The sequence below is a fragment of the Vidua chalybeata genome, chromosome 4, assembly GCF_026979565.1.
Source record: "Vidua chalybeata isolate OUT-0048 chromosome 4, bVidCha1 merged haplotype, whole genome shotgun sequence".
Classification (NCBI taxonomy): Eukaryota; Metazoa; Chordata; class Aves; order Passeriformes; family Viduidae; genus Vidua; species Vidua chalybeata.
Genome location: NC_071533.1, coordinates 49457231 through 49483014, shown reverse-complemented (window position 1 = coordinate 49483014; position 25784 = coordinate 49457231). Strand labels below are relative to the sequence as shown.

Sequence of the window (25784 nt, the reverse complement as noted above, 5' to 3'; positions counted from 1 at the left end):
CTCAGGACCTGTGCAAAAGAATGTGTCGCTCCCATTATTTTCAATTCCTGTCTCCTTAGTGCTCCCTGGGCTAGCATAGAGTGAAAGGTTAATTCTGCCATGAACAAACTTCCCTGTGTTATTTATAGAGAAGCAAAGGCCACAAGACATCAGTTTCAGATAAGATTATTCCAGTAGTTAAATCAAATCAGGAACTAAATCAAGGCCTCCTGCTATACGCATGGAACCTTCTCCCATTTGCTGTATTAGCTACCTCAGGCACATTGCCACTACTTTAATGAAGGCTGTATAGGAACAAGTACAAGTTTGTAGGCCAGCAGTTCTCTCATATCTTGGTGTGCCAAGCAAGGCAGAATGATAATTTTGAAGTTTCTCTCTAGCTCTTCAGGAATGCAAAGCCTTGCATCCAGGAATAGTTGTAAAGTAATTATAAATGATCTCTTAGACATCTGTTTTGATGTAATTCTCTGATCTCTCCTTTCTCTGCCTATTACACAGCAGTATATTGAGATTTCCTACAGGGAGGGTTGAAGGAAACGTGGCCTGACCTGATTGGCCCCCAGGCATATAAACTCTTTGGTTATGTGGTGAATTTACCCAGCCCACCCACTCATCCAAACATGGGCAGCTCCATTTTTTTGTTATTATTACAGGCAGGTTCTGAGCAGTGCAAGCAGGGTGACTGTGTTCTCTCACAAACAATCACTATATTTGAAACAGGAGAGCATACCAACTGACCACTGCAGGTAAACAGCCCATTTGGAACTTCCTTCTAGCTGGAAGGGCCAGATGGGGGGAAAGCTGCTCTTTGTAACAAAAAAGCTGCAGAGTGTCTAAATGCTACAGTAGCTGCTTAGGCACTGCTAGAAGCCTGTAGCTGCTTTCAGAGCTGACTTTTCTGCAAACTCCGCTTAGTCTTTTATGTGGCTCTGGTGGACAAAAATACTCAAAAGCTGTCACAGACCAAGGCCTGTAATTATAGGTAGTCAAATAAAGAGAACAGCTCACACTTTCAAAGCTGAAATCTAGCTAGATTTTCTTGACTTGGCTGCTTAAAATGGGCACTCTAGCCCTGATGGAAGCTGAAGCATATGATCAGCAATATTTTCCTACAACTGAGAAATAGGAATACAATAGAGATTTTGCAATGTAGGTTGCATTTGAGGCTCTAAATATTTTGTTGTTCAAACAGCACAAAATAAAGCACAGCTTGGAAGTTTTAGGAAAACACCTCTCCATTGGCAGCAGGTGCTATGCTTCAGGCCTGCTGCTCTGGCATCTTGGAGCTTTCCCTGGAAGAACTTCACTGCAGGTTCTGCCTAACAGGCAACCAAGGATGATGATCAGTACAGCTCCCTGGGAAGCAGTCAGGAAAGCCGTTTCAGGCCAGAATAGCCTCATGATATTTATGGGGCTTTGAGAAACCTGCCTGGTATAGCTGAAGGTGTTGCTGCCCATGGCAGGGGGTTTGAGACCTCTCTCAAAGATTTTTGAATAGTCTTGGGAATCTGGAGAGGTCACAGTTGACTGGAAGCTAGCAAATGTTGTTCTGATTTTCAAGAAGGGCAAGAAGGATGACCCTAGGAACTACAGATCTGTCATTCTTACTTCAGTGACTGGTAAAATTATGGAGAAAATTATTCTGGGAGTTATTAAAAAACACTTGAAGGACAACGCAGTCATTGCTGACAGCCAGCATGGCTTCATGAGGGGACAGTCCTGTTTCACTAACTTCATTTGCTTTTATGACAAGTTAACTCACCTAGGTAATCAAGGGAAGCCAGTTAATGTAATATTTTTGGATTTCAGTAAAGCTTTCCATATTGTTTCTCAGGTATCCTTCTGACAAAATGTTCAGCACATAGCTAGATAAACACATCATGGGATGGGTTAGCAACTGGTTAATGCATCAAGCACAAAGGGTTTTTGTGAATGGGGTGACATCAGACTGGGGACCTGTCACAGTGGGTTCCACAGGGCTCTAATTTAGAGCCAGTGCTCTTCAACCTCCTTATAATTGACTTGGATGCAGGACCTGAAAGTAAACTAATTTTATCAGCAGGACTAAATTGTGGGAAGTTGTTGACTCCCTGGAAGATAGAGTGGTCCTGCAGAGAGACTTCAAAAAATTAGAGAGCTGGACAACCACCAACTGTATGAAATTTCACAAGGGGAAGTGATGGATTCTGCACCTGGGTTATACAAACAAACTGGAGAATGAGATGCTGGCAAGTAGCACCTTGGAAAGAGACCTCTGTGTCCTGGTCAGTGGAAAGGTAATCATGAGCCAGCAGTGCCCTGGCAGCCAGGAGGGACAACTCTGTCCTGGGTGCACCAGGCACAGCATCACCAGCTGGGCAAGGGAGGGGATTGTCCTGCTCTGCTCTGCACTGGTGCACCCTCACCTTGAATATTGTGTGCAGTTTTGGGCATCACAGTATAAGAAGGATATAAAGCTGTTAGAGAGTGTCCAGAGGAGGGCTATGAAGATGAGTGAAGGGTCATGAGGGGGAGCCATACAAGAGCATCTGAGGGCACTTGGTCTGTTCAGCCTGAAGAAGAGGACACTGCGGGGAGACCTCATTGCAGTTACAACTTCCTCATGAGGGGAAGAGAAAGGGCAGACACTGATCTCTTCTCTATGGTGACCAGTGACAGAACTTAAGGAAACAGCATGAAGATGTGTCAGGGGGAGGTTTAAGCTGGATATTAGGAAAAGGGTCTTCACCCAGAAGGTGGCTGGATCTGGAATAGGCTTCCCAGAGATCCACCAAGACACCACCAAGCCTGACAGAGTTCAAGAAGCATTCGGAAAATGTTCTCAGACACATGGTGTGATTGTTGAGGTTGTCCTGTGCAGGACCAGGAGCTGGACATTGATCATCCATGTGGGTTTCTTCCAACTCAGGATATTCTATGATTCTATCATCCTTACTAAATGATGTTTAGGGTCTCTTCCAACCCAAACCATTTTAGAATTCTATGATTCTATGTTATGCATATATACACACTCACGTCCACTAATACACGTTAAGAGGTACAGAAAGCTAAGATAAAGTTGGAAACGCTAGGTTTGCTAACAGCAGAAGGCCAGTGCTTTGTCTCTGAAACAAGAGAGACAAAAGTCCAGTGCCTAATGTCCTAAATACAGCTAGAAAAGCCCAGGCTGCAAATGCACTCAATGGGAATTTTGCCCTACGTGTATAAACATACACAGGAAAGAGCGGCATGTTTTGCATTTATATTTGCAACTGTAGAATGTGATAGAGTCCCATTGTTTTTCTGATCCATAGTGTAGTTTCCCTTGCAATCTAAATATTTTTCTCCACTGAGACAGGGATTTGTTTCAGCATGCATATTCATAAGCTAAACTCCTCCACTGAGACAGTATGGCTCAAGGTCCAAATGATGGTGTTCTTCATACCAACATGTGCTTTGGGTAAACAATTCAAAACAGCACTTGTTAAACCGATCTTCAGAAAATAAGTTTCTATATCAGTGACAAACACTTCTCTAAAGTTGGATGTTTGGAAATATTCCCCTCCTTGTGTAGTGGGAAAAACTTCTTTCCTGAAGCAGAGAGGGAAAAAAAATCTTCCCTTTCTCTGCACAGCTGGTGCTCTGAGAGCAGCATCTGAAGATGCACAGGAGGCACTATAGTATTAGGTTCTAAGAGCGGCTGGGTCAAAGGCACCTTGGAAGGGCAGATGTTTCCCAACTGGATTTGCTTCACTGTGTTTTTAATGTTAATTGCTTGCACTTGAGCCAAGTCTAATAACCTTCCACCAGTGACATCCCCAGCAGTGTCAGAGCAGCTGGGCCCCTGTGCTGCTGCATGGCCCAGCTGGGACAAGCAGCACATACAGGACAACTGTTCTGCATTAGCAAGACACTGGGTGGTCACCATGTGTAAAACACTTTGTGTCAGCATTATAACTTAACCAAAAGGTTATGTTCTGCCAGATGTACTAGAAAGTGGCTATTAATATATGGTTAATTAATTAAGTGGCTATTAATATATGGTTCTCTCATTCTTACACATTTTGAAATCAAAGCCTTGACTTGTAAGTACAAATTAATAACTACAATTATTTGTAATTAACATAGGAATTGGTACAGCAAAGACTTTGGAGATCTTGTTGCCTAAAAACCACAATCTGCTAGTATGACTAAGAGATGCATTTAACGCTTCTATATGCTGTTACAGGGTGGAGAAGCAAGAGCAGCTCAGATCTAGGTCTATGAGCCTTTTTATTTACCATGGTCACAGTGAGAAAGAGTCAAAGCTGTGCTGCTCTGAGTCACTTCTGAGTCACTACCCTGGCAGGCCTGCACACCAAGTATATGTAGAGGCTGGGAACTCTAAGGTATGTTTTAGGAGTGATTAAGAAGAGGTAGTTTGTCTCAGATGCAGAAAATGTCTTTCCCATGCAGCCCACTTCAGGACAGGACTAGCTAGGCAGGCTCAGGGCAGACTTAGGGCAATCCAGAGACCCCCAGCTCTTGGCTTCACTCACTGGACTGGCAGCAGCTCTCCAGGTGAAGTAGCTCCAACAGAAGAACCATGCTTGAAAAAGCAGCTAAAGCTTTAGATCTGCAGCTAAAGCTTTAGATCAGAGCACTTCTCTAATTAAAATCAAAATCCCCACACTTCTCAAGAATGTGCACATGTAGATGAGGCAGCAAATCCTTTGGCACAAGTTAGTGTAAATACTGCGCTACATCTGTCCTTGTTGATGTGTAGGAGTTCAGGGTAGCTTGTACTACCCAGGACATTTTTGTTATGCAAGTGAAGATTTTAGAGAACATGTTCAGCTGAGCACAACTTAATTCAGAATTTCTGTAAGTAGAGGTGAACAGATATATAAAGATCAGGCGGAGACAGTTGACCAGAAGACTATTCATAAGATACAACAAGAATACAGGACCATGTCAGTGCTTTTTTGTGGAAAAAGCAACCATCTTTCAGGATTCTGAATAAAAACAAACATGGGGGGTTGGGGATTTTTATTATTTATTTATTTATGTATTTTCATGAATTGGCTTTGTTGTTCACTGATTTCAGTTGTCAACTACTTTAAATTCCGCTTAAGGTCTCCATTTGCATAAAAAAGACAGGATAAAAAGCCTTTTACATCTGCCCATCACTATCAGTCTGCTTTTCCTTCTCCCCAAAAGAAGATAGCTGATATCCAGGATGTATTGTAAGATTGTTTGTTGTGCTGACTTGGAGTAGTTACAAGATTTCACAGTAAACCTCCTGCACGTGAGAGTTCTTGTCTACAGGTGCCTCTGTTGTCATGCAAGCTGGACAACCCCTTTTTCTTTTTTCTTCAACAGACACAAAAAGCCTTATGGTAGAGCCATACTTCTCCCTTCTTCATCCAAAAACAGGCTAGCCAATTTCTTCATTTTCTCCTCACATTTCCCCCAGAAACACCAAAGCTATATTATCATGTAAAGAGAGTGCAGGTGACAATAGACTGGATCCAGAAGGTAGCTCCTCAGCAGCTCTTTAAGGTGTATATTCTGTTCTTTCCCTGAAAAAGTTTAATTCTAGAGGTTGGAGACTGCTGACATAAAGAGGTATTTGGGAGATGGCCCGTGTCTTTCCTCAGCACCCTATAAGCCTGAGGAAGTGTATCTCTACTACTGTAAAAGTACTATTGACTCAGTGTCTTGATATTCTTTCAACTGACTGACATTTCTCATCTCTCCTTGTTTTCTGCTACTCTCCTCCAGTTTAGAAGTGGCTACTGCTCCAGAGCTGATTTGAAGCAGCCTTTTATTTTGTTTCACAAGAAACTCATCCTGTCTAAGATAAGCTCTTCCAGCAGTCTCCAGGGAGCTCAGGGAGAGATTAATGTTTTTTAAGTGCTATTGTATGGCTGCTGAGCATTCAGAAAGAAATCTAAGGATAGATTTTGCTATCTTTGCTGAAGAAACTGAAGACTGCAGGGGAGAAGCAGACTGGGGTCACCCCAGGATGGCCTGGCACAACACAGTGCTTGGAAAGAGGCACAGTGTTGTACTAGAGAGTGTATTACAAGAGTCAAGTGCTGCTATTTACATCTCTCACAACCAATAGTTTAAAATGACATGGCTCATCTTGTTTGATTTTGTGCCTGTTAATCTGAGGAAAGCATTCTCTGGATTAAAATGTAAGTAGATATGCAGTCCTTATCACAGATCATCCAAGTATTACATTGAAATGAAAAATAATTATTATTAGCTATTACATATATTATGCTAAATCATTGCACAGAATAAGGTCCTCTTGAAATGTATATTTTACATCTCTAGATAAAAGCACTAATCCTAAGAATGTTTAAGTCAACAAAACAAAGAGGAAGGAAGCAGGGACTGTTCTCTTCTACAGAACTAGAAAGATGGATTATTCCTGCCTATAAAGGAGAAAGGATAGATGGCTTACATCACCAAAGAAAGCATTTGAGTGAAAGGAGACAGAGGCTAATTGCCCAGGTGCCAATATACTGTCTTTCTTATCCATTGAGACAAGCCTTGCAAGCTTTCATATCTTTCATAACAAGATAGTATATAATTTCATTTCAAACCCTTGTCCACAATGATGTCCCTCCTACCTTTCCTTGTGAAAAGAGGAAGAAGTCACTCTTTGTTTGTCCTACTTCTACTGTGAAACAAAGCATGCTGTTGCTGTGCTTCTGGTAGACACCATCGTTGTTTGGTGGACATGATTTTTCAGAGGGAAGAAGTGAAGAATCAGCAGCATCTTGCCAGACAGATCTGAAATCAAGGAAACGATGTCCGCACTCTTTGGAACTGAGATTTTCAAGGCAAGCCTTGAAAGCTACATTTCAGCAGTTTAACACTTCCACCTACAGACTTCCAGAAGAGTTCTTTCACTCTGTAGAACACGTTCTTTACCTGCTGGTGGACTTGGCTGTAGTTCAGAGCAATTGCAGAGTCACTGCTAGCAGTCAATACACACAAAGGCATTCATTGGCAGAACAGCCGCCTTCATCAGCCTGACACTTTTATCTGCATTGCTTCTGTTATCCCTCTCCATCTGGTCTTCATCTCAGGTCAGACCCAGGATCACATCCTTTAGTATGTCTCCACTTCAGAAGCCCTTAATTGTTCAATTTCCTAGACAAAACATACGCTTCTTGTGGACAAAGGAATACAAGAACATAAATTTTTCAACCTTTACATTAAGTAAAGCAAGATTTGGGCCCTCCCCCCCCCCAATTCCCAACTCAGCTCTAGGCTGCTTTGAATTTCTTTCATTTGCAAGTCTCCTGCTTGACAATTGAGACGTTTCAGCCCAGAGCTCCTGGCCCGTGGACCTGGAGAGCAGCAGCTGACAGCCAGGTGCTGAGTAGTGACTGGATTTAGACTTCCCCACATGCTGGGCTGCATGACTTGCAGTCACCAAGACTCCTCACATAAGTATTTAAATTAACCTGGATGTAATTCAGAAACAAACAGATGTGTCTCTTCCTGCTCAAATCTTCCATGGACTCAGCCCCTCTATAAAAGCACTCAATTGCTTGGCCTATTGATCCCTCTGGTCTTCTAATTAAAGGCTGGGGCACTCTCGTGCAGGAATTGCTGCTGTGCTCCAGACAATTTACCAGAAGAGAAGGGGGGATGTTACAGCCTAACACAGATCCCTGACACCCACTGTCCCTGCACTGGTCTCAGATATGTTTTATGATTGATACATTGTGACACAGAGTACAGGTTTAGGCTGAGGTGAAATTATTTTTCTCCATAGCACCTGTCATAATGCTGTGTTTTGATTCTGGGTTAGGGTTAGGATTAGGATTTAGAGCAGCATAATCCTACCATTCCAGGGACACATTTGTTCCCTCCACACCTTTCTCTCTGGGCCGCCCAACTTCACCCCAGAGCTGCCATTAGAGCTAGGGTTGAGACCCACAAAGTTTCCAGCTTCAGGGCCACAGTCACAGCAGGAGGCATGCCAAAGGGAGCATGGCCCTGCATCAACATTGCTCCATCCATATGCAAGGATACTGCATTTGTGTGTAAATCAATCCCTCTCTAGCACACTGCTATGGTAAAACTGAGCTAACTGCAGGATTTACCTCAGCCAGAGTTTATCTCAAGCAGGATTTTCCTCCAAGCCAGTGGAGGTACTTACAGTAAGTCAGCACAGTTATCTCAAACACCTTCTACTCACGGAAGGATAAATGCAAATGTGCAGTCACCAGGAAGATGGTGACATGCAGTAAATCCTGTGGCTCCAGCACCTGCACAGCTGTGTACCTGCATCCTGCTGCCTGGTCAGCCAGCTATGGACAATAATTGTTTGTTTTGAAGGAAGGGAGTAGGGAATTAAGGACGTTTCCAGGTTTCCTTCTTTTGGGACATGGTCATTATAAGAAAATGAAGAAAAGCACATGTCTGAGATGTTTGCTAGGCAGGTGAGGACACTGCAGAAGACTTTGACTTGGACTGCCTCAGGGCTTGGATTTTGGCAGGACAATAGGAAAATTATTTTCTAAAGAACAGTATACAGACTCAGTTTCCATTTTGGGAGCTCTGCATTGTCTAAGGCCAGCTTTACTACCCTGCTTGTTATAGGTACTTTTGTTTGGAGATCCTCTGAACTCAGGAAGAGGCCTTATTTATAGGTCTAGTTCTTATGTAAACCTTCAACTGGAATAAGGTGAGAAGGTAAATACTGACACCAAGTCCTATATCTAAGAGAAAGCAATCTGCCAAAAGATCATATATGTAGCAAAGATTCCTTTGTCCACACTTTCTGGATTAGACATCTGAGGAAAACTTTAACACTGAGAACAGTGTTGAACATCACAAGTACTATTATTACATTTGGACAGTGCAGAAAGTTCACAAGTAGGTCCAGTCACTTTTCCTGGTGAGTGTTAATTTTGTTGCAGTAATGGGAATGAATTGGATTAAATGTGTTAGGCACATCTATCTTCTTCTCTGAAGAAAGATGGTTTAGAGGCTTCCTTCATCTTTGCAATGAGGTGGATGGGGACTGTATCACAGCACTCACTTCTTATGTGACTTTCTGAAGTCATCTTTATGCAACAGTAGCAATTTTAGAAGTCCGATATTGTTACACTTACTGTTTATTTTAAAATTAGTGTATTGATAGATTTGACAGATTCTTCCATAGAAACAGTTCTGCTGTCACTTCCTGCATGCTCTACATGGCATGCAGAGCCTGAAATTACACTTGCTCAACTGTTTGCAGTCTCCCTCAACAGCCTAGACATAGGAGCCATCCCAGGGATGGCTAACCTAGGGATTTAAGTACTGCCATTGCTGAGGCAGGCAGGAGTCATAACCACCATTTGCTACTGCACAATTCAGAAATAGGATTTTCTTGCCTTTTTTAGCCTTCTCTTTTGTAGGCTGCAAGATGTGTGTTTTGCTGTCCTCTCAGAGGAGCTGCAAGCAGACTCTCCTACATATCTGTCAGGGACGATTAGCATTGGACTTGTTCATTCAAGTTGCTCTGATATCCTTGCATCTTACAGTGCAGTAAGAGTTCATCATAAAAGGAAAGATAGTCAAAGATACCATATATAGAATTAATATTTTGGGCCAATTTTAGCTTGCTTATAGGCATCAAAGAGTGTTTTCAGCTACAGTAAATGGGGGGAAAAAAAGCAGAAATAAATGATACTGTGATTTACTGTGAAACTTGCCCCCGTTTTCCCCAGCAATCTTTGGTTTTGAACAGTGTGTACTGCTCTTCCCTTTACTGTGATAGACTAAATCACAGAATCATGGGGTACTTCAAGAAGGGTTCTCAGGATATCTGCAGACCAACTTCTTGCTCCAGGCATGATCAGCTAAAAGATCAGACAAGGTTGCACAAGGCTTTATCCTGTCCGGAAACATCCCAGCTTTGGCCACAAAATTCAAAGCCTGCCTTGCTATCCTGCTTTTTCTTTACTAAGTCTTGTTATAGGTAGAACTAGTGTGAGACTGCGTCCTGAACCTTTTATGGCCATATTTCAAAGATTAAGTCTAGGCTTTTTTCCCAAGGAGTTCATGGTAAACTGAGTAACGTTGATGTCTAGGTCTCAGTTCAAAAACACACGTGTGCAACCACCTGACGTGAATGATTTCCCACTAAATTACAGTGCAATAAATCTAAAGTTAATTTAAATGTGCTTAAAATGAGGAAGGCACTTAGAAATTTTGCTGCGCTGGGGCCCAAATTGTTCTGAAACATGGTGAAAAACCAAAGGAAGAAAGTCATCAAAACCAAACAGACTGCAGACATTCAGCTGACTCTTTTGTTCAGTATTTGCATTGTTTGAAAGACAACTGTGAAGCATCTCGCTGATCCACAAGGCTCCCATCAGGCTGTTTACCAGTAAAATCTGAAAAGCTGTTGGGAGTCCACGTGATTTCTAGTATTTTGAGCAGGTTGGTTTTGTTTCCTTGTTCAGACATGTTCTAGTCCAAAGACATTGTGCACAGAAACTGTCAGGTCATGAATAAAAGATAAAAAGCCCGCTATTTTTTAACCAGCTTCACTGGACAGGTTCAGGGGTTGGTCCAAATGCAGAGATACAATCAGCACACAGGAGACTTTCATGTCAGATTAATGATACTGGAAATTTAAAAATAAGCGTTTAATGATTTTGTTGAATATCAAAACCATTGTATACTTTACGCAACACACACAGAACACGGTCTGATGCTTAGGAGCGGCTAGGCACATAAATGTAGACATGGGCTTTCGGGATGCACGGAGCCCAGGGGCTGGGCTGATGGTGGAGAAGAAACCTGTTGCCCTGGGTGATGCCAGCCGATTGCCCACGCTGCCGGCCCGCTTCCAGCACTTTCTCCACGCCAGCGTCAGGAGGCCGTGGTCCCCTGGCCGCCGGCCGCACCCCGCTCCTGCGGAGACGGCGTGCCCCGGCCCCGGCCCCGCAGCCCCGGCCGGGCTCCCCCGGCCCCGCATCCCCAGCCCCAGCCCCAGCCCCGGCCCCGGCCCCGGCCCCGGCCCCGGCCCCGGCCCCGGCCCCGCGGCCCCTCGGGCCCGCGCCCCCCCGCCTCGGCCGTGCCCTGCTCCTCCCTCTCCCCCCGCCGCCGCGCGGAGTGGGCCAGCCCGCCCCTATATAAGAGCCGGGTGGGCGGCTCCGCGCCCCAGCGTCGCCAGCGGCTCGGCAGCGGAACTGCCGCGGGGGACATCGTCGTGCGTGGGGCATAGCCTGCCTTCTTCCCGGCTCCTGCAGCCATGGCCTGGCAGCCGATGGAGATCAACCCCGAGGTGCGCGAGGGGCGGCGGGGACAGGGCTGGGGAGCGGGTGGTGGGACGCCGTCTGTCACCGGCACTCACGCTTCCCCCCTCCACCCCCCGCATTGTCTTCCAGATGCTGAACAAAGTGAGTTGCCGCCGCCGGAGGACCGCCGGGGGCGGGAGGGCGCCGGCCCTTCCCCCTGCATCCCTCGGCATCCCGCCCTGCCGGGGAGCGCCAGCCGCGGTGGCGGTACCGCTGCGCGGGGCGCGGCCGCACCTGCGGAGCGGCGCCTCCCTCCGTCCCTCGGCATCCCGCCCCGCCGGGGCGCGGAGCGGCGCCTCCCTCCGTCCCTCGGCATCCCGCCCCGCCGGGGCGCGGAGCGGCGCCTCCCTCCGTCCCTCGGCATCCCGCCCCGCCGGGGCGCGGGGCGCGGCCGCACCTGCGGAGCGGCGCTGAGCCCGTGCGCCCTCGGGGCGGGCGCGGCCGGCAGGCGGCGCGGCGGGGCCGCGCGTTGTGCTGTGTCACCGGGCGCGGCGGGGCTGGGGCGGCCGCGCCCCGCGGGGACGGGCGTGGCGCGGCCGGGCCACCCGCTCTCTGTGCCCCGTGCAGGTGCTGTCCCGCCTCGGGGTGGGTCCTGGCTGGCGTTTCGTGGACGTGCTGGGCTTCGAGGATGAGGCGCTGCGCGCCGTGCCGACCCCGGCCTGCGCGCTGCTCCTGCTGTTCCCGCTCACTGAGCAGGTGGGTGTCACCTCCCGGCAGGGTAGCGCTGGCTGCCGTCTGGAGTGCGGCTGCCATCCCCCCAAGCATCAGATGGTTGCGTGTGGATGGGGCTTGGCACTGGCACGGTGTTGTGCTTGGTCCCGGCCTCCAAATAGCCTTAGCTGAGCAGAGCAACCAAACAAGAGCTCTCATTCCATCCCAGTGTTCCTGTGAGATTTTGCTTTATATATCAGACTAAGGAAAAAAAAAAAAAAAACATGAGTGATCTTGAGTGTGAGGAATAGCAATTCCATTGCCATGCTGAATCATTGGATCTGGAGAGGCCTACATTGCTTCTTTAATATACTCAATTGACTTGATGCTAAGGATGAAATCAAATTCAATTAACAGGTTCTTAAAAAGAAGGATTACAACTTTCCAATAGTGATGGCTTTTGCAGTTGTTTATACATTGTTCTGATGGGGAGGGGCTCATGAAGGCAAATAATTCTAGAAGGCCTATTGTAGAGACATGCTGAGTAGCCTTGTTGAATGGATTGAAGCAACTGAGAGAGGATATAAAAGAGCCTATCCAATATATTGTTTCCCACCCCAAGCTATTTCCAGTGTGTGGCACAGATGGAGAAGCTAAGAACAGTGCCTTTGGATATGACTGAATCATGCAGGTAGTCAGTCCATTAAGTGTTGGCCTGAATCCAGTTTAGGCATATGGTGCTTTACTGGTGCCACAACGATGACTTTCTGAATAAATCTTTGTCTAGTCCTCATACTGATAGTTACTTGTCCAGTGCACAATACAAGGATAGGACTGTGATGAAATGCCTAAAACAGTTTCGTGTTTACAGCATGAAAACTTCAGGAAGCAACAGACTGAGAAAATAAAGGACCAGGAGATCAGTTCTAAAGTGTATTTCCTGAAGCAGACCGTCAGTAACTCCTGTGGGACAATTGGTCTGATACATGCAGTGGCTAATAACAAAGACAAATTGAAACTTGGTGAGTATGAATGTTCTGAAGTGCTTGAATTTCTGTTTTTTTGACAGCAGATTGAATGGATATGGGCTATTGGGAGACAGCTTACTTTCATGCAAGCCAAGTTAAGGCATCCTGTACTGTTTCAGTTGGTAAGTGGGTCTTCCAGCTCTTGGAGAGGAGCATGTCAACTGCCTGAAACACAGAAGGGAATGTGCTTTGACTCCTGTCTGCTAGCTGCAGAGGTATTGTCCTAGTAAGCAATCCAGGAGGAAAAGGGCACTTAGCAGGACTGACCAAAGTCTGTGATTAGGAAGCACTGTGTTCAGAAGTAGTTATTGGCATTAAGCTTGATGTCAATATATGAGATTGAGTTCTTCATGCTTCTTATGTCTAATGTAAATCGATGTGCTCAGAGTAGCCTGTAAATCAGTCTAAAACATGTTTTCTTTTTGCTGGAGAAATTGTATAGATGAGGATTTGTAAGATTTTTCCTACCAAGGTAATAGTTTTGATGGTTTCTTTACTATAGAGAAAGATTATTTTGTTGTTCAGAGACTAGATCTGCAAAATATATCTACCATTATTCTAAGAGAACTTGGACCCTTTCTGTGATGTGGGATTCCTTTTTATACAAAGGAAAACATGTGGAAGTCAATAGCGAGCATTGAAGCATAGTTTTGCTTTGTTCTCCTTAAAAAAAGGATTCACTGGAATAACACTTGGTGAGTGAAGCAATGATGCAGCATATCTTTTATGTGCATCTTAGTACTGCACTACTAATTTATGTTATGGCAGACCAACTTGTCATGAGCAAGTGCTGCCTTCATTTGAAGGCAGCGAGACAATTTAATCTGCCCATATTCTGTTAGTTATGTGTCCTATAGCTGGTACTTTTCTTGAATTTCTTCAAAACAGGATTGAACATTTCTGCCAAATGTGCAGTGAGGAAATCAGAAAAGCTAAATCCCATTTGAAAATTATTTTCAAAGCAAGCATCCAGAGTACACTGAAGCACTCTTCCCTGAAACAACTCTGGTTGTTTGTGTAGATTGTTACTAATATCTTCTGTGTTAATAGCTTACTTTAAGTGGTAGTTGTAATGTGCTTATGTTGGAGATAGTTACAGGCTGAATGCAATGACTTGTAGTTAGTGCAAAAAGCATTGATTACTGTGGGCTGCATCTAAACTGCGACTGACGTTTTACCTATACTGAATAAAATGTTTCATCTTGTGCAGAGGAGGGGTCTGCCCTGAAGAAGTTTCTTGATGAAACAGCCGATTTGTCTCCTGAAGAAAGAGCTAAGCATTTGGCAAATAATAAGGTATATGAACTACAAAAACTGCTGACAGTTATCAGCCTTTAAAGATGTAGTAACCTGTACCTGCTTTCTCTTCAGGCTATACAAGAAGTCCACAATTCTGTTGCGCAAGAAGGACAATGTCGGGTAAGATGTGAATGTGTAAAATCTTGGGAAAATGCTTAATGAAGGTGGTAGAGCAGTGCTTATTTTTTGCCTGTCAGATAGCTGTTACAGTTCAGTTGTAAAATATCATTTTATATTAGGATTTCTGGTGCTTGACCTTGTAGAAGTCTTGCCACAGACCTCTTCTGCTGACCTTAAGTTTTCAGTCCTTTGCTTTCTTGTTGAAGTTTGTTCTGTAGTCAAAATTGGGTTTGCAGTGCTAGCTTGAATCTAACAAATATATCTGGTGTTTCCTAAGGTTGAGGACAACAGTGTGAACTTCCATTTCATCCTTTTTGTCAATGTGGATGGACACCTGTATGAATTGGGTAAGGTCCTGTGAACTCTGCGTTTGGACTGGGCCTACTTCACACTGCAACAGCAGTGTTGGGGGCTCAAGCAAGATACTTTGTGCTAATTAAACTGTTTGCTGAGGCTCCCAGACCCAAAACACAAAACACAATTTATATTTTCATCTGAAGATTTTAACTGATGATGGGTTTCACTGAAGGCCTAAGGCATGTTGTCACTGGTGTAGCTGAGAGCACTGTTTCCATCTCACTCAGACTATTGACAATTTGTTTTGACTTCCCCAGTATCATCATATGTGTACTTGTTTGGGTCTACTATGCTCAGTTCTGCTAATTCAGAAGTATTTCTTTCACAGATGGCCGTATGCCATTTCCTGTAAACCATGGCACAAGCTCGGATGACTTGCTGTTGAAGGTAAATCTTCTCCCTTGCTGCTTGTTTCCCTGAAAACAAGGCTTATAAAAAGCCATATAAAGAGGTGAGAAGTCTAGATGTGGTGTATAGTGGCTGTACCTACTTGCTGTACAAGTCTGTGCTTAAATCTGCCAAGTTTATGATTACTAAAGGTATTGTCCCTAAGAGCTAGATACCTGTTCAGTGTATTTATTAGCTGGTGCTGTAAGATTATGTAACTTATTTGGTGGGACTCGGAGAGAAACTGCAAAGACTTGTTCTCTACAGGAAATGTATTTGGTTAGTCTAAGCAGCTGTATTTTTTCATCCCCAAGGATTCTGCTAAGATCTGCAGACAATTTACAGAGCGTGAAAAAGGGGAAGTTCGTTTTTCTGCTGTGGCTTTCTGCAAGTCTGCCTAAGACTCTGAAGATATGCAAGGAAAGCAGTTTAATAGCACACCAGTAAATGCAGTTTAAACTCCAGTGCTTCAGTACTTGTTAAACACAGCTGTTCTGGTAACTTAAATTATTTCCACCTTTTGCTATACACAGAAGCAACATCAGCTGAGCTTATGCTAAAGGATGAGCTCAAGTTTTAATGTGAACGGTTTGGACACATCAGATATCTTTAGACTCTTTTTTCACATGTTAAGTAGAAAATGCTTAACAGGGCTTGTTTGATCTGTGTTATGTTAATTGAGTTGTTGGTTGATATTTCCTTGTCCTTAATGAGAATAAAATGTTCTGCTGGAAGACTAAATGGACTGAAGTGATGACTAATTTTCTCCAAAAGGAGTTGTGCGGCATCCTCTGTAAGTCTTCTGTTCAAAAGACCCTCAAAGCTCTCCTCTGAGCAAAAAGTTAAGTTAGCCTCAGGGTAGCAGGGCAATTGCTTTTTCTAGTGTCTTGGAGGCTTTCAAGGATGGAGAGACACTGGTCTGTGTAACATATTGCAGTGCTGCACGCTGCACTATCCTTCTAGTAAGGCTTTTCCTAATGTCCAGTCTGAAACTCATAAGCTGCAATCTGCCACTCTAAATACATTTATTTTGGAGGGGTAAGGTGTGATAAATTAACATTCAGACCTTAATGTGGTCTGTATTAATGCTACAAGCCACAGAATATATAGGAGACAGCTACAGGTATTTTCCCTACCTGTAGCTAAAATCAAACCTGCTGGCTGAGGCAGAACACAATCCTGGGTTAGGCCATATATGTTTACTAACTTGTGATTCTGTTATGAAGACCTTTAAAGAGGCTGTATGTATTTGTCACATCCAAAATTACCTAAAAAGGAGAAACCTACACTACATGGGTTTTCTAATAGCAGGATGAAATTTTGGATTCAAGGGAAAGATACTTAATCCATAATGCATAGTCTTTGGCATGAACCATGACCTTTGGAAACGATTTTTACCTGAGTCTTGTTGCTGTTTGCTGATCTTGCAGCTCCCTGCTGATACCTCAGGTAGCTGTAGGCAGGGATAAAACACCCTTAAACTTGGGTCTTTATTCTAGTGCAGTCCCAGTCTGTCCCTGGCAACCATTTTATACAGTGCTGGGTAACACAGTTGTAGATGGTCACAGGGCTTTTTTTGAAGGTTAATTCAAGCTCTTATTAAAGCTCTGTGTGGGCTGAAGTTGTTTTGTATTAGGCCTTGTTACTGCTCATGTAATTACCTGATAGCCGAAGCTGGCAAAGGGTTGCAACGCATTTTAATTTGAAATCTAAGAATTTGCTAAACCTCAGCATACTCCATTTCTAAACATCAGTAGCTTCAGCTTCTGTTAGCAGGGATGGCTAAGAAAAGGTCTCTTATGTGTCATTGTCCTCTACAACAGCATCATCTTCTGCCTCTTAGTGGAAGCTGTCTTAGTGGGGGGAGAGGCCTCCTGGGGCATCTCTGCTGCAGCCCTGCTCCAGCACAGGCTCGGAGCCATGCTTGTGGCTCAGGCTGCTTAGCAACACAGCCGTCAGCAGAGGAGAGGCAAGGGGCATGAGCACCGAGAGTGGAAGGTGCAGTAAAACCAGCTACAGCAGGAGGAGCACGGGAGGTGCCAAGTGAGCTGTCTGCCTTACCTGGGGCTGTGAGCTTTAGTGCTGCACAGGACCCTCTCCTTGCCCTTAGGGCAATTGCTGAGGATACATGCTGTGGCTGTGCCTGTGTAGAGTCAATGCTGAAGAAATCTGAAAATGTCTTTGAGATACTACTGTATATTTTTTAGTGATTGCAGCAGTCCAATATTTTGTGGTTTACTTTTTCTTTTAGTTAGTAGTACAAATGAAATCACAAAGTTGTTTCAGTGTTTCATAAACTTTTTTAATCATTCTCCTCAAGCTTCTGAGTTAAGAATCTACCAGAAGGCAACATTTTATTAATTTAGGCCTCATGAAAAAACAGGGAAAGGGTTGTTTGTGCCAGACTGATTTTCTCACATTCTGGTCCCAGGTGTAGTTTCAAAGGATGGAAATAAAGAGAAAAACTAAAGAATGAATGCTATCTATCTACTTATGTATAACATCCACTAGCAAGGCTGTTGTCCCCTGCAGAAATGATGACAAGGGCTTAGGAAACAGCTGGGCTTTATTTTAAAACACCTTGGGTTTCAGAGGCAGGAAGATGAATTCTTGGGGATGGCAAAGATCTTGGGAGCTGGGATAGAGATCTCAAACCATGGGTGGTGATCAATAAGCTGAATATATGGAAGATGTTGCAATATTGCAGTGCAGCTGTTCCAAATGTGTTAGTGCATTCAGAAAAAAGTCACAATGCATAGAAGTGTGTATTTGACAACTTGGAATTCTATTGAATGAGCCATAAACAGAAAACCAGGAAGAAGTTTTAAAGCCATATCAGGCATGTATAATCTCAAAAGAAATGCTTTTTCTTATTCATATTTCCTAGCTTATTTTAGCTACTGACAGTTTTTAAATTTTAATCTTTGCCCGTTACTTCACACTTTGGCAGAAATGTCTGGGGCAAGAGTTGTTTTTTAGAGTGCTATGTATCAAAACACTTCTCATGAGAAGATGCTCTTATAATTTAGTATTTTTTCTTGGGCACATCTATCAGAAGTAAGGATCATTTCTTGTCCCTTGTTTTCTCCTCTTTGTTCTTATAGCTGTAGTTTCATTCAGAACTGTTACTTTTCCTTGATTTCCTGTGTGTCCTTCTTAAATAAATTAACGCTTTTGACCCTCTCTACATCTCCTCTAAAGTCCTTTGTTTTTTTCCTGAATTTACCCCAGAATTTTCCCTGTGAAAATTGTTGAGAAGGGCAGGAGCTTGCAAAGCTTTCTGTGTTTTATGCCCACTCTGGAGAAACTGCTTCTCTTCTAGATAGAGGAGTCTATTGAGCAAATTAATTTGAATTAACAGGTTCTTGCCATTTTTGTGCTGCCTTCCAGAGGTGGACATTTAACAGTTAATATATAGAACTATCCTTGGAAATATTTGAGAAATATTGAAGGTAGGATTTTAGGCTTATCTGTTTAGACATGCACATTTAGAGCTAATTGAGAGCTCTACCAGGGTTGACTGTGTGCAATGTATATTTTTCATAACCATTTAGTTGCCTGCCTGTTGAAAGCTGTAGTCAACTTACTCTGTAGATGGCAGCATTGGGAAACTTAGAGCAACAAGTCTGATTGAGGACCAATGACAGATCCAGATGCTATCTTAATTTTTAAGTCCACAGTTAGTCCTGTTGCTTTCAGTGAGATCATTCACATGCTTAAGCACACTTTGATTTCGGAGCCAAATAGCCAATCCTTATCCTAATTAAAAGTTAGGCATAATGCAACATGCAAAACCTCTTACACATATGAATAGTCTTTGGCCTAGATCCCCAGTTTACTTGCAGTTGATGCACAATTTTTTTCCAATATATACTGCTGTGCATTATATACACTACTATTTCCATACTAAATAGAATTCTTTTTTTGGGGGAAGTAAAGAAAGTGTGGGACTAACTCCAACAGCATGCAGCTTTTGACACATAGACCAGTTTATAAATATCAAATATTTAAGATGTAGAAGGAGTTAGCTGAAAAAGGAACTAGATACACTCATATCCTCTGCCATTAATGCAAATACAGCAGGGCCTGTGGTGGGCATTAGGAGCCAACAAGACTGGCAATAAAGCTTGTAGTCACAGGATTCCTCTCCTGGTGCTGCCAGCAGCCAAGAAGAGGCTGGTGACAGGACTTCAGCTCAGTGAAACTGTGGACTAAATGAGAACAAACACAAATTGAGAAAAATGCAGCCAGAAGCAGAGTAACAACATTAAAGTTCCTTTGGGACCAAAGGACATAAAATATCACTGCAATTTTTTAATTTTTTACATATTGTACAGGATAATATTAAGTTACAGGGACTGGTTGACATTCCAAATACTTTGAAGCCAAGGGACCTCAAGGGATGAGATGATGGGTTAGAAAAAACCTCAAAGAGTTCAACATGGTGAGGTGCAGAGCTTGACACCTGGCTGGAGCCACCCTATGGCTGGGAGGTGATGGGCTGAGTTTCAGCCTTTCTGCAGCCTGGGGGTTATGGCAGGTGCCAAGTTGAATATAAGCCCATATATTGAATGCTCTTCCTGTAAGGCAAATCACATACTGTGTTGGGAGTCATATTGGGAGGAACAAGACCAGCAGGTGGAAGGAAGTTATTACCCATTTATTCCTTGGCACTGGTGAGGTTGCACCTGGAATAGCAGTTCAGTTCTGGGTCCCCCCACTCAGTCCAAAAAGGATGTGGAGGAATCTGGAGAGCATCCAGCAGCAGGCTACAGAGGCAGGGAGCATGTGGCCTATGAGGAGAGACTGGTGGAGTTCAGCATATACAGTCTGGCATGGAGGAGACTAAGGCAAGGTGTAATTGTACCTTGCAACTACATCAAGGGCAATTGCAAAGATGACAAAGCCATATTTTGTCCTGGTAGTAGGAGATGGTCTATCAAAGGGCAGTAACCCCAAATTGCAGCTTGGAAAGTTCAGTTCAGGACATTTGGAAACAAGAAGAGTATTTCTTTCTGGGAAAGTAATATACTGGAACAATTTGTCAGGGAAATGGGAGCATCTCCATCCTTGCAAGTGTGTAAGGGACCAGAAATTAACAACCAGCTTCTGTCAAGCTGCCTGAGGTTACCTATTACAGTATGAAAAATTAGAGCAGTGATCAGTGCTGCTCCAGCCTCAGGAACTGAGGAACTTTCATTCCCTTTCAGGAAAGGGAATGAAAACTTGAAATCAGAGAACAAAGACTAACAAACACTCTGGAAAGGAGATATGATTTTAAAAATGCAATTGAAAAAAACCCATAAAATTTGGAAATAGAGTGACTAGAACCAAATGGACTGAGAGGAAATGAGGGACAGTGAAAAAGACCAAACCTTGCCAAAATTACTCCAATACAAATTCTGAAATCAATGAAGAAAGGTAAACCAAAAGAGAGGAGAAAAAATGGAAGAATTTAAATGCTAAAAAAAAAAAGGAAAAATTTCAAAACCAAGTGAAAACAATAAAAGTGGATGGGATGACAAGAAGTGCAGGGAAATGGACCAAAGCTTGCCCAATTAATCCCCATTGAAATCTCAAGTGCTTTGTGTGGGGAAGTTGTTCCCTGGAGGAGGAGCTGGAGGCTGATGCTGCTGGCTGCTGCTTTTCTTCTCTATCCGGGGTGGAAGGACAAGAATGGCTGCAGGAAAGCAGCCAATGCATCCAGGGGGAGGTGCAGGTTTTGTTACTGATGGGAGGGCTGTCACTTCACAGAGAGTGGGGGAAGGCAGAGGCCAAAAAAGACCTGAGGGAGCACTTCCACAGTCAATGAATCAGAAACTGAAGTATGAGGAGTCCTCCCTGAGGATGCATGCAACATCCCTAGGGGTACCCTAGGGGGAAAAAGAGCAGTGAGTGATGGGGAAAATGGAAAAATTAGAGAATTCCTGGACATTTTTCAATTGTCATCTTTCCAGCAGTACCATAAGACTGTTCAATGAAGTTTCCCAATCCCTTAAATAATTGTGCATCAAAAATGTAGTGCTAGATGAAGCTCAGTGAACAAATAATGAGCTATGTGGAACTGATTTGAAACCTCTGTACTTTTTGCTTAGATGAGCTTCAGATGTGCTTAGATGCTATTGTAAGGCCTGCAGCAAGATACAAAAAGTGAGGTCTGCATGATATTGGAGAAACCAGACTAGGCAAAGGTATTTCAGCTACTTTAGCATTTCCAGCAGGGTACCATAAAAAACATGACAGTCAATTAGTTCATTGCTTAGGAACACTCAATACTATACTAAGAGGTATTATTCCTTACAGCACTGTAGCCAGACTGAGTTGCATTTTCTTTTCAAGTCTTCATATGTATGCATGTTAACAGAAGAAGAGCTTCTACTCTTAGTGTGTTGAGGGTGGGAGAAGTGCAGCTTAACTATCCCCACTTTGCAAGTAAGGAATGGAGACAGAGATTCCCTGATTTTTTTTTCTTTTATTTTTTTTTTTCCAGAGAGAGTTCTTATATTTACTCTACTTTGGCTTTCAGCCTGAGTTCATACACCCTCCCTCTTAGCTGGACTTATTAGCTAAAGCTTAGTGTTAGACTAACCTCAGCTTGACTGACTTAGAGAACAATTAGGTGAACTCACGTCTGTCTGCAAAAGAGGTCTGTATTGATACATAGTCCTGTGAGTCCCCTTATAATGCCTGCAGATATTTTTCCAGTAGACTTATATTGCAACTCAACAGTCAAGAAATACTACTTTCTCCTTCTTTTTCCCCTTCCCATTCCACAAAAATGTTTAGCAGCACCGGGGAGTTGAGGATGATGCATAAATCTAAATTGCAGATGATTATATGAAGAGTGGTTGCAGTATTCAGGCTTTCTGACAAACTGAAAAGTCAGGTGGCAAGGCTGTGGCCATATTCCTGATGACTAGAAGAAGTATTGATGAAGGAACAAGATGGTTCAGAAAAGAATATAATTATTTGGCTAGCTCGATACTTTATCTGACTTTACCAACCATTCTTTCTTCTTTCACTGAACAATGCCCCCGAAGGTCAAGTCATGTCAATAAACAACACATTTCTCAGGATCAATTTTTACTGAACAATGTGAGAAAAGGGGCTGAGTGGCTAATTTTTCCCAACTTCAGAAAGCAGCTGTTACAGGTTTTTGATGCAGCCCATGTGATCTTCCCTAAATACACAGTTTGAGACTTGTTTTTCAATTTTCATGACCCTCTGAGAGGAAGTCATAAAGTAATCTCTGCTGCATTTTAGAAATGATCAGTACTGGCAGCAGTGACAACAAACTTTCCGTAAAACAGAATTCCAATCTTTTATCAAAGATGGTAAAATCCTGTTAGGTCTGAATCAGTATGATGCATGTTCATGGCCCTTGGTTGGGCTATGAGGGTTTAGGAAAATTGTTGCTCTTTGTGAAAGTGCAGTGTTTCAGGGCAATGAGAAACTGCTGGTTAAGCAGCCAGGGATCTTCTACAGTGTGTTTTTACAAACGTTTCATTTCTATGGTCTGTCTGCCACAGCTGCTGCAGGGATCCATGTCAGTCAGGTGACAGACTTTAATCCTTTGCTTAGCTGCAGCGTGGATGTGTGTAGTTCGTGTCACTCTTGAGGCTTGTAGTAGGGGGTGGTCCCAGGAGAGCCTGGGACCACTGCCTGTCTTTCCTGCAGGGAATGCACTTGCTATGTTGCAGGCTGAGAACCACACACTCATTGACAGATTAAAAAACAGTAGGAAGAAATTCGAATAAAATCTCTTTGATTTTCAAAGCTTGAGACATTTCTCCTGCCAGCATCAAACAATCTGTGGGTTTTTTCACCCTATAACTTAGCTGGTGTTTTTGAAAGCAAAATACGCAACTGCACTTAAGTCCCTGTGAGTGCAATTAAAGAAAAATAAATACTGGTGCTCAAAAATTTGAACCATTAGCTTCACAGCAACATTGGTTTTGTTCCTTACTCATTTGATACATGCATGTCAGGAAATGTCATTTGGTTCATTAGATTTGATGGGGCATGGAAAAGTTCCCTGCTCAAATACCTTCACTAAATTCAGCTCCTAGGCTGCAACAGACAAATTTATTTTTAAGTACTGTGTAGCACTTGGGGTCTGATTTTACAGAGCTCCTCAGCTCATGGCTAGTCCATGATCTCAGCTGAAATCAAGCCTTCAGTAAGGCTCTAGCACATGGTTGAATTTATGTATAGGCTGAAGTGATTTCCTCAGTCAGACACTTGATGATATTTCCACATCTGTTTAGACTCAGAGCCTGAACTCATTACATGAGGAGGGTAAAAGTCCATTTGCTTTCAAGCAGAAGTCCTCACTTGGTATTTTTCACTCTGGACAGGACAGGGAATTAACAAACTGCCAGTCCTTCTTACAAAATTATGTCAATTCTACTACATCAAGTGGGACAACTTTCCTTGGAATGATTATACTTTTCCAAGATTTCATATCCTCACTCATCTGACTCCATTTAGCACAGGAAATTACAGTTAAGCTGTAAGAAGACTTACCCTGACTAAATCCAAAGTTTATAAATTATAACAAGGCAGAAAATGTGAATCTCAACAATGTAACTATAGTCTGAAATGTAAGCATTCAAAAGTTCAACTTCTTTCCCAAATACTTTTTACCATGGCAGTAACATGAGTTTGTATAAATAATGAATGCATTTTTAGCTTATTTGCACACTGTAATATAATAGATAACATTTGTGTGTATTAGAAGACAGCAGACCTGTGTGGGCTGTCTCTGCCTTCATTCTCAGACAGGAGATTTTTGGACTTTTCACCAGCAGTGACCACCAACAGAGCAACTTCCTTCTTTTTTTTTTTTTTTTTTTTTTTTTTTTTTTTTTTTTTCCATAAGAATGCTACTGGAAAGCTTCTTAAGAAATAAGCTCTATAAAGCTTCTTAAGAAATAAAACAATAACAAGTTGGATATGGTATATCCAGCCCCACAGTATTTTTCATGTCTATGGCAATATCTCAATAATTGTCCTTTTCAGTTTTCAGCAGTCAGGCCAAGGTATACTTATTATATCTGTGCAATAACCTCACATACAATATGGACCAACAGGTGAAGAAAAGGCTCTCTCCAGAGAAAAGAGCAGATCTAGCAGTAATGAGGGCCAGAACCAGTCACACAGTTTAGATTTTCTTGTGCTGTCCTAAACAAACCACTTACTGGACACAGATTCATTATTTTCTCCTATGTACATAAAAGACAATGCACATTATGTAAAATATGCATCATCCAATATGGATTATCGCAGTAATAATAAAAATATCATAAAAATATCATGGATCATAGAAATATAGAGACTTATTTTTAAAACTTTAAGGCTAAATAAGAAATCATAAAACCATGCAGCTAATACCTGCTGTATGGTAATGCTTTAAAATGCTTGAGATGGAATTACTGCTCCCAAGCATATTCACATGTAAGAGGAAGAGGATTAGGAACAAAAATAAGAACAATTACTGCATTGAATTGAGGGGAAGTTTATCATACACTGACTTCTGAAATACACTAGGTTTTAAATTCTAGAGTTTGCCTTTCTAGGATTTCAATTAGGCTCTTGCTACCTAAAATTTGTGCAAAGTGACTGGCTTTAGCTGTTTTCTGTTGAACTATTTTTCTTTATGGATGACTGCAAACCCTTCAGGGATCACAATACAAACACTGTCAAAATCAACAGTGGTGAATGTGTGAGATGGAGAGCATAAATTAGGGAACTTCAATGCTTGGCCATGGCTGAATAAGTGGCCAGCCCCTCAGGAGAGGGACTTCACCCCTTGACTACATGGAACCAAAACCAGTTAAACTAGGCAGGCCACTCAGCATTCCCATTTAGGACCAGCTTTAAAAAGGAAAATAGCTGCACTGTGCACCAACAAATTCAGCTTAATGGAAAGTGTTAGCACCCAGGAGAATTCTGTCCCATGACCTAGATAATACAGAAGCAAACCATTGTGTGACTGCATCTCTTTAGCAAATGTAGTACTGCTGTCAGCAGTCTGCAAAAATACTCACTTTCAAAGCCAGCTTTCAGTAAAGCTTTCAGAATGACTTTTGTTTCAGGAGGGAATCACAGATGCGAGCACTAGAAAGACTTTTCAACACCTGTTTATTTATTTATATTTATTCTTATCTGGGGCAAAATAAATCCTTGTGCTTTTTGTTTGCAGATAAAGCACCGACAGTGAAATTTATAACAAAACAAAAGGGTACGTGGTGGTACCATTAAAGCTCTGTCCAGCATATATAAGATAACTAGCTGGAAGAAACATCTGCAAATAGTAATATGCATATACTTTGTAAACTGTGTAAAAAAATCACCTATAGTGTAAGAAAAATTGTTTGAAACTCATGCCATTTCTTGTAGGGAATTATAGTTAACCTTTCAGCATTAAAAAAAAAAAAAAAAAAAAAAAAGACACAGACAATATTGGAATGGAATACTGGAAAAAGGCTTCCCAAACTACAGCCAGTGCATGCTCATGGTATTCAGGCATAAAACTGCAGCCCACATACAGAAGGCCAGGATTCTCATTTCATAGTTCATTTAGAACTGTAGCTAATCTGAGAAAATGTTTAGGGTCTGGAGTGGTCTTTCATGTAGAAATGTACTGTATAATAACATA

The 25784-nt window shown here is 42.7% G+C and overlaps 1 protein-coding gene across 2 annotated transcripts; it reads left to right on the top strand.

Moving 5' to 3' along the window:
• Positions 1-11136: 11136 nt before the first annotated feature.
• On the top strand, positions 11137-15865 carry UCHL1 (ubiquitin C-terminal hydrolase L1). 2 transcript variants are annotated; one of them, XM_053940721.1, is made up of 9 exons: positions 11137-11269; positions 11373-11384; positions 11850-11978; positions 12805-12955; positions 14172-14257; positions 14333-14380; positions 14658-14727; positions 15066-15124; positions 15439-15865. In XM_053940721.1, the coding sequence occupies exons 1-9, from the start codon at positions 11237-11239 to the stop codon at positions 15523-15525; spliced, it is 675 nt and encodes a 224-aa protein (XP_053796696.1). In that variant the 5' UTR covers positions 11137-11236; the 3' UTR covers positions 15526-15865. The 2 variants fall into 2 exon arrangements, with proteins under 2 accessions (XP_053796696.1, XP_053796698.1); XM_053940723.1 differs by lacking the exon at positions 11373-11384.
• Positions 15866-25784: the final 9919 nt, after the last annotated feature.